The 8,841-nt window shown below is 25.9% G+C and overlaps 1 protein-coding gene and 1 long non-coding RNA gene across 3 annotated transcripts; one reads left to right on the forward strand and one right to left on the reverse strand.

Annotated features, from left to right (window-relative positions):
* The first annotated feature begins 353 nt into the window (after positions 1 to 353).
* Positions 354 to 4,909, forward strand: LOC132939021 (uncharacterized). Its single transcript, XR_009663945.1, has 3 exons — positions 354 to 1,866; positions 1,948 to 2,099; positions 2,264 to 4,909. It is a non-coding gene; the product is annotated as an uncharacterized LOC132939021 (long non-coding RNA).
* LOC132939020 (uncharacterized) lies at positions 3,251 to 7,794 on the reverse strand. 2 transcript variants are annotated; one of them, XM_061006016.1, is made up of 9 exons: positions 4,927 to 7,794; positions 4,729 to 4,839; positions 4,381 to 4,422; positions 4,266 to 4,307; positions 4,112 to 4,153; positions 3,984 to 4,055; positions 3,715 to 3,912; positions 3,511 to 3,657; positions 3,251 to 3,396 (listed from the first exon to the last, which is right to left on the reverse strand). In XM_061006016.1, the coding sequence occupies exons 1-9, from the start codon at positions 5,059 to 5,061 to the stop codon at positions 3,319 to 3,321; spliced, it is 867 nt and encodes a 288-aa protein (XP_060861999.1). In that variant the 5' UTR covers positions 5,062 to 7,794; the 3' UTR covers positions 3,251 to 3,318. The 2 variants fall into 2 exon arrangements, with proteins under 2 accessions (XP_060861999.1, XP_060862001.1); XM_061006018.1 differs by lacking the exon at positions 4,381 to 4,422.
* Positions 7,795 to 8,841: the final 1,047 nt, after the last annotated feature.

The following is an 8,841-nucleotide window of genomic DNA, read 5'->3' on the forward strand; positions in this document are numbered from 1 at the left end:
ATACAAAATTATAATAATAGAGCTAAAATGATAAATTAACGTTAACGTAAAATATTTATTTTTGGGTTGAATAATTTACTGGATGTGTTCGTTTTTTTTTCTATTTAGACCCTAAATATTTGTTTTACGACGCTAGGTAGGTATTTAATAGAGGGGGGGGGGGGGGTAAATGTTCTCGTATTCTAAAAAAAAGGAAATCAATCCATTTTCATTTGAGTAATTAAACTTAATTTTTCTCTCAATGCAAAACGTAATAATATTAAAAATGTATACTTAACACAAAAACATAAATATTTAATATTATTATGAATTATTAAGTTCTATATCATAATAATATGAATTACGGATATTATACAGGGTGTCCCACGAAGTTCTGACAAATGAAATAACTTGTATTCTAATCAATATTTTTTCATTTTTTTTTTTTTATACAATTAATAGACGTTTGTACTACACGTATAATATAAACTTTTTTATTTTCATTTTTTTGTGCATAAAATAAGAAATTTTAAATTTGATTTTCATTTTTTTCAAAAAATTCAAAATAGCCAATTTATAAACATATTGAAAAAAATAGATTTAACGTTTACGGTATTTAATTTGAGTAATCCATTTGCGACTTATTAACATTTAAATATTCGTTCAATTTACTGCTACTGGGAAATTTATCAAACCCAATAGTAAAAACCAGAAGCCAAAATGAAATTATATCTCAATTTAAAGATACCCATTACGGTCAAAATCGATAATAACTAATAAGTAATGAGTTTAGTATGTACTATGTACAATGGTCATACGAATTGGACATTTGGACCTTCCTTTCCAATCCCCACTCCTACCAGAACACTGATTGTTGAGTGAACAACGTCAAGCCTGTAGTTGTAGTCTGCCGCAGCTGTATCAGCCTGCAGAATATCAGCTATAAAGTATAAAAATAACATTTTACAATTTACCTTCATGGTTACATAATGTAGCACTGGTTATTGATTCTTGGTATACGGTTTTATCACTTATCACGTTTGTAGATAAACGAGAATTAACATTAAGATTTTTAACCTTAAACGGTTAATTTACAGCACGATTTATGATAATTTTATTATGTTAGATCGTGATCAACAATTAACGAATGTAAATTATTGATAGTAGTAAATAATAATAAATATTTTTATTCAATGATTTCAACTTATTACTTAATGAAGTGATCAGTATTATAGAATAAGTAATACATTTTAATGATATGTCGACGAAATGTTGACAAAGAAGAATTTGGCGTATCCGTCTTCTGTATCACAAAAAAAAATAATAAAAACAAAGTACCTACTAGGTATACCAATTACAATTATTTCAAATTTATCAATTAAAAAATTGTATGAAGAGCCTTTATCATTCAATTTGAGGGAATGTCAAGTCCAATTAAGTATATCTTAAACCAAGTAATTGATAAGTCATCCTTATTACTTTTTACATATTTGCAATATAATGCACCAAAATCTTCAAAAACTTCGATTGTTAAGAAAGTATTTACTTTAAACGTTAAATAATCAACAAAGAAAGTGTACCTAATGTGTACTTACCTTTCAATGCAAGAATCAAAGAAGATATGAAATAAGAAAAAAATTATTACTTAATAATTTTTAATGGTGACATTAATATACATTTTATTGCTCGAACAACAACTGGCCTAAACTAGAAGAAATATTTTTCAACAATATGTATGCAAATTGAAAACTATGTAGTATTTTGATTTATTTATAAATAAAGTACTATAATAAAACTAAGAAGTTTAATTTGTTGGTTACCGCGGGTCATTACAAGCATTGTGGACTAGGTACTGACCATTAAAAAAAAAAAGGCTCGTCATAAAATGTAAGTATAATCAACTAAGTTAGGTATATATTTAAAAATAATATAACATTCTATTTAAATTGTATTTTAACATTTATGTAGTTCCATAAATATTATCCAATTACTACAATTAGTTTACTGTTTGATGTGTCAGAACAAACATAGAACATTAACTGGTGATAAACTTTATTTGGATTCATCTAAATTCTCATTATTGTCAAAACAAAATCAAATAGAAAGTCTTATCACAAAATGTAAGTATAACTAAACACCTAAGATCTTTACATTTTAATATTATACACTCAAATAATAATAACTGTTAAACAATTAAATACTAAATAGTGAATAATATAATAAGATATGTATTATACTTAAAAAAAATATTCATAAATAGTTTCTTATTTATTTTATCTTTTAGGTAAAAGTGACTTTCCACATGGATTTCATAATTCAACAATGTATACCTACTCACAACATTGAATATCACATAATATCTTGACTGTTTGAATATTAACATACATGCACTACACCAGCTATGCAATCTAACTGTACCAATAGATAAATTAAGTATGATTAAATTAGTTAAATTATAAAAAACATATGTTATAGGTGTTATAATTTTAATAATAATACTATACTGAGAAAAATCTAAAATTCTACAAAATACTTAGCAAAGACAACTTTTTCTAAATTTAACAAAATGTGAGACTAAGGTCGTAGACTTCTAGCGTATAAAGATCTTTATTTAGTTCTATTTTTTTCAAATTTATCTATATCTTTGTCACAGATGAGGTGGATTATAAGCAGGAAACTTTTTCATTTTTTTTCTTAGAAGTAACGATTAGATTTGTTGAATTACTAAAAGATTTTAGATTTTACACAAATACTCTGCTTATGCAATCCGTTAAGTAAATTCTATTATTTTTTGTATATTTAGTGAATTTAGTCAGTATTTCAGAAAAAAAAATGATTTTACTAAATTTTTGTCTTAACAGCAATCATTAATGTGCGCAATTGCATCCCTTGTTTCTTTCAATAACTAAAAGATATAACTAATTGATATTAGCTATATAGTTTTAATATAGTCATTGATCATGAATATTAGTTGTTAATGCTTATGAACTGTTAATTTTTAATTATTAATAATATTGTTATATTACAATGAAGGTTAAATAAAAAAGTTGATTTTTAAATTAAACATGTCTGTGCATGCCTGTAACAATATTATATTTGATGCATCTTTTCGGATTTAATATGTAAAATGTATGTTTAATTAATATTATTTAATTATTAAATAAAAGTTAAACAGTAGGGCCCACAAATATCGATAAATGCAAGTTTATTAATGTTGCTGTTAAGATACTTACCTTTTAGTACATACCTACTATAAGTAGGTATCAAAATAAATAAATTATTATTTAATAATTACCATCGTATTTTTATTTAAAGGTTTTTTTTTTTAACATTATTATTTTACGGCCAACATTTAGGTTTTTGATAATGAATAACCTCTCCTCTTTTTCTGTCTTGAGTAGGACACCTTGGTGTATTCTTAAACATACAAAAAAATATAAAACATTATTTAGTCATGTACATAATATTATGTAGAATGAATTACAATAAATTATTAAATATGGTAAATAGTACAAAAAACATTAATATTACTTTATTATTTTTATCATCCCAATAAGCAAATCTAGATTTGGCTTTCCTTATAATGTATTTATCTTCCACAGTTTGTTCGCCAATTTTGATGCCATTTAAAATTTCCAAAAATTTACTGTGCTTGGGACACCACCATTCAGTACAATTCTAATAACATACAAATTATAAATATGATATTAAAACTATTTTAAATAAATACATTACATAATTTGTTTTCAATGTATCATCGATGACATTTATCAGACTGCTTGTCTCATCTTGTAATTTCAATCTATCCATCTTTGAGCATACAAGTTTTTCTATAAAAGAAACCTTGGATTCAATCGGCAGTAAATCATCTCTCTTAACATAATTATTCATATTTTTAGCAGATGAGATTAAGCTATGCACATTTTGTTGTTCCTGAAAGTAAATAATTTTAATTTAGGAAAATGTGTTGGACATGCTTTTTTATTTACTAAATTTATTTTTACTTTTTTTTTTTCTTCGTAATGTTCTGCCTTATCTTTCACCTCAATAGTGGCCATTTTTTGTTTAAATAATTTCTACAAAAATAACAGTTAACAAATTTTATTTAAATAATTTTGCTACTTTTACTTACAATTTCTTTTTCTAAAGAATCATTTTTGGTTTTAATTGCTGACTATAAAAAAAAAAAACAAAAAAATTGTAATATGTAATTAATATTATTTATTATTGTTAAGCATTATAAATTTTTTTAAATTCAATATAAATTTTGTTACCAATGTACTTACATTGTCTTCTTCCAAAATCTCATTTTTTGTTTTAAGTATAGCCTATATAAAAAAAAAATGTGTTACTATTATTATTTATTATTATTAAGCATGTTTTTTTTATTTTTAAACATACATATTTTTCTTTATATGACTTTTCTTGAATTTTTAATGTCACCTAATAATATTATGTAATTGTTAATAAATTGTATACTAACTATGTAATTTTTTTTTTTCATTATTTATTATTAGGGCAGTGAAGTTATTGCATTAAAAAACTCAACAAATTGATTGTATTATTGCACTAAAATATATTAAAAATTGCACTTAAGGAAAAAAAATAGCATTTATTTCAATAAAAACATAAAATCATAGCTAACTGAAACATATTTTAAGCTCACTTAGCAATGAATATAATATTAAGTATCTACAAAAAAATATGAAAATGCAACAACTCCACTGCTTTAATAATTTGGTCACTTACAAGTTCTTCAGTGAGTGACTTATTATCAGTTTGAAGCTGTATCACATCTTCAGCATAGTAACTGCTTTCAACTTTTTTATTGTTAAATTGCTCGTTTAAATTATGGTATTGCTGTAAATGTGTGTATTGTTGTTTCTTATTATTATTTTCAGAATATAAATAAAATTGATGTATATATTAATTTCAATTTTTACATACCTGACGCAGATTATCAATTTCGATCATTGCATCTTTAAATGCTGACTTAAAAAAATCCAATTCAGTCATGGTGTCGTCTTCATTATTTTTGACATATTCGCAATATAATTCACCAACATCTTCATAAACTTCCATTTTTAAAAAAGTCTAGGTACTTTAAATATTAAATAATTGACAGAGAAAGTGTAATTTGTACCTTTCAATGCAAGTATCAAACAAGATATGAAACAAGAAATACTATAAAAATATATTTACAACACACTGACTGTCAAAATTTCCAGTTAGATAAGACTAATAAATATACTATTTATAATTTAACAATCAAGATCAGATGAGTTTGATATCTTGGTTATGGAAATCCAGTTTTTTTTCAAACTGCATTTGGTATTTTATTAGTTAGGTTTTCTAATAAGACTAACTTATTTTATTTAGTAATTAAAACTAATTAAATTTCAAGATGCCTGCTATTTATAGTAATGCAGAGTATTCTGATATGTTGGCTATTTTTTATAAATGTGGTAAAAGTACATTAAATGCCTCTCGTCAATATTTACAAACATTTCCAGAACGAAGACAACCTTCACGGGCTACATTTATCAACATTGAAAAAACATTGCGTCAAACAGGTAGATTTCAATTTTAATAATTGACAAAAATATAAATATTTTTATGAATTATAATAATAGGTAACACACATACAAATTACAATTTATCGTAGACAATATTTTGTAAAAAAACTAAAAAAAAATATTAAATAAAGGGCAACATGATTTTATTTAAAAAAAAATAAAAATACAATTTACTATTTAGCCTATAATATAATATAAAATAAAATGAAATATTATTTGAATTAATGGGTATCGTTTAGACAATAATAACATCAAATATTATCATGAAGTTAATATTACAATCTATCGTAGCGGATATTTTGTAAAAACTAAAAAAATATTAAATAAAGGGCAAACATGAATTTGAACTAATAGGTATCGCTTAGACAATAATTACATATGCTCTGCATTGACATTTTTAAAAATAATTTACTAAATAAACTAAAAAAACAAATTGTTGAACAGGCAGCTTTCCAAATGGCCATCGGTTGAAAAAACATTACACTGCTGCAGATGATTCTCACAATGTTGATGTTTTAGCTGCATTTAGTTCCACACCACATGCATCAATTAGATCCATAGCTCGGCAAACAGATATTAGTAAATCAACTGTACATCGCATATTAATAAACAATGTATATCACCCGTTCAAATTGCATTGCGTTCAAGGGTTGAAACCATCAGATCCAGAAAGAAGACTCCAATTCATATCATTAATAGTTAGCTTATATGACCAGGATAGCAATATTTTGAACAAAATATTATGGACTGATGAAAGTTGTTTCAACAATAACGGCATGGTAAATCGCCATAACGCACATTATTGGAATGATTCAAATCCATTTTGGACAAGAGAAACAAAGTCCCAAGTTCGATGGTCCACAAATGTATGGTGTGGTATATTAAACAACACATTAATTGGCCCTTACTTTTATGAAGGAACATTAAATGGTGAGCGTTATTTGGATTTTCTGGAAAATATTTTACCATCATTGCTAGAAAATGTCCCTCTTCATATTCGGGAATGTATGTGGTTACAGCAAGATGGTGCCCCTCCACATAATGCTAATGTGGTTAGAAATTATTTGAACCATAATTTTCCGTTGCGATGGATAGGAACAAACGGTCCTGTGAAATGGCCACCACGTTCTCCAGATCTTACTCCACTGGATTTTTTTTTATGGGGATATTTAAAAGATCGTGTTTACACTGAACAATCTACTTCATTGGATGATTTGAAAGAGCGCATAACAGTAGCATGCAAGTCCATAACACTACAAATGTTGAATTCAGTGACTGCGTCAATATTACAACGATACGAAAAATGTGTAACGAATCATGGAGGTCATTTTGAAAATACATTATAGGTAGTAGGTAGTTGAACTATTTTCTTCAAAATAAATATTAAGTTATATTACTGTTTTATAATAAATTAGTACTAAATAAAATTTTAAAATTAATTAATTAGCAAACTTAATTCGTCACAAAAATATATACATATGTTGTTATTGTTGTTTCTAAGTTGTTTGTGTGTTTGTGTTGTAAGTTCCGTCTATGAATACCGGTCGATGGCAGTTGTCCGAAAAATGATAAGGACCGATAAGAGTGGTTGTACTGCTATAACCACAGACTATAACCATTTCATTTTTATGGTTACAAATTATTAGTTGCCTAAAACCATAGAACAATACCACGCTAAAACCACGAATTAAGATAGTAGTATCAATACTATACCACATAATATTAGATATGACCATGGTTGTAGATATACCACAGAATAGATTAAATATTGGATATACATATCTTTAAACCGTGGATATGACGGTACTATGACCTTGTTCTATGCTATGACTATCATAAATATTCTGTAATCTGTTGTACTATTTTAGTTACTAGTCACTTATCTCTGGTTCGTTTTGACTTCTGGTTTTTACTGTTGGGTTTGATAAATTTCCCAGTAGCAGTAAATTGAACGAATATTTAAATGTTAATAAGTCGCAAATGGATTACTCAAATTAAATACCGTAAACGTTAAATCTATTTTTTTCAATATGTTTATAAATTGGCTATTTTGAATTTTTTGAAAAAAATGAAAATCAAATTTAAAATTTCTTATTTTATGCACAAAAAAATGAAAATAAAAAAGTTTATATTATACGTGTAGTACAAACGTCTATTAATTGTATAAAAAAAAAAAAATGAAAAAATATTGATTAGAATACAAGTTATTTCATTTGTCAGAACTTCGTGGGACACCCTGTATAGGTATTTAATAAATAAGTAAAAATACAACGATAAAAAACGGAAGTTACTCGAACTTAGTGTAGCTTGAACGTTTAAAATGCAAACTCATAAAATATGCTCTGATTAGGACATGGTAAGAAAATTTGTGAACATATTTTATGATTTTATATAGAATCAAGTAATGGAACTTATAATTACTCATGGTGTTGTATTTTATTTTATCCTAATATGCTCCAGGAGCAATGGCACGACGAGTGGGGTGGTTCGGGACCCCCCCCCCCCTATATATTTTCGAAAAAAAAAGACATTATTTGTGACTTTGGAATTACCACCATAATTCACTAGTTATTACATCCCCCCTTCAAAATTCCTGGGCACGCCACTATCCAGCAGTAAGGACATGGGTATTAAACATATATAATTGGACGTCTCCACCTTATGATGGATATTGGATACACGTAATATATTAATATTTAATAATATTTTGTAAAATAAAGCGTTACATAAATAATTGTTAATAATCATTTGAGCATTATACATTATTCAATCGTTCTATGTACCTGTAGACTATAGCTATTATTTTATGTACCTACCTACTGTTGACTTTCCAATATTATTATATTAAAGTTAATTATCAATATCTAACATGGATACATGATTTACTCGTTTTCATTATATATAGTTATTTATCTCATGATGATGACTTTTATGACATTATAACATATAAATACTACACATCTATGTAATTAAGTTTAATTTTCTAATCATACAATATCGTATGAAGCTATTTAGAATGATTTAATTTGAATAGAATCAATAACCGCCACTATGTGTCTAACAATACAAATTGATATTATACCAATTGATAAATGTACAACCCATTTATACATTGGCTTTATATGAAGTATGGACTGCAGCTATTTAAATTGTATTGGGGTAGGTAGTCTCAGTGTTTTGTACTAATATAGCCCTTAAAATATGTATCTAAATAATATATAAGACATAACGAAATTTATCTCGATACAGATAATTTAATAACCTGCATTTGCAAAAGTTTATAAAT

This window comes from Metopolophium dirhodum, chromosome 2 (genome assembly GCF_019925205.1).
Source record: "Metopolophium dirhodum isolate CAU chromosome 2, ASM1992520v1, whole genome shotgun sequence".
Taxonomy (NCBI): Eukaryota; Metazoa; Arthropoda; class Insecta; order Hemiptera; family Aphididae; genus Metopolophium; species Metopolophium dirhodum.

Excerpts from the sequence above, each read along its gene's own strand:
- LOC132939020 (XM_061006016.1), bottom strand. The coding sequence starts at position 5,061 with ATGGAAGTTTATGAAGATGTTGGTGAATTATATTGCGAATATGTCAAA. Across the intron at positions 4,154-4,265 it reads AGATTTTGGAAGAAGACAAT|TCAGCAATTAAAACCAAAAA; the intron begins GTAAGTACATTG and ends TTTTTTTTATAG. Across the intron at positions 3,913-3,983 it reads ATTACGAAGAAAAAAAAAAA|GAACAACAAAATGTGCATAG; the intron begins GTAAAAATAAAT and ends ATTTACTTTCAG.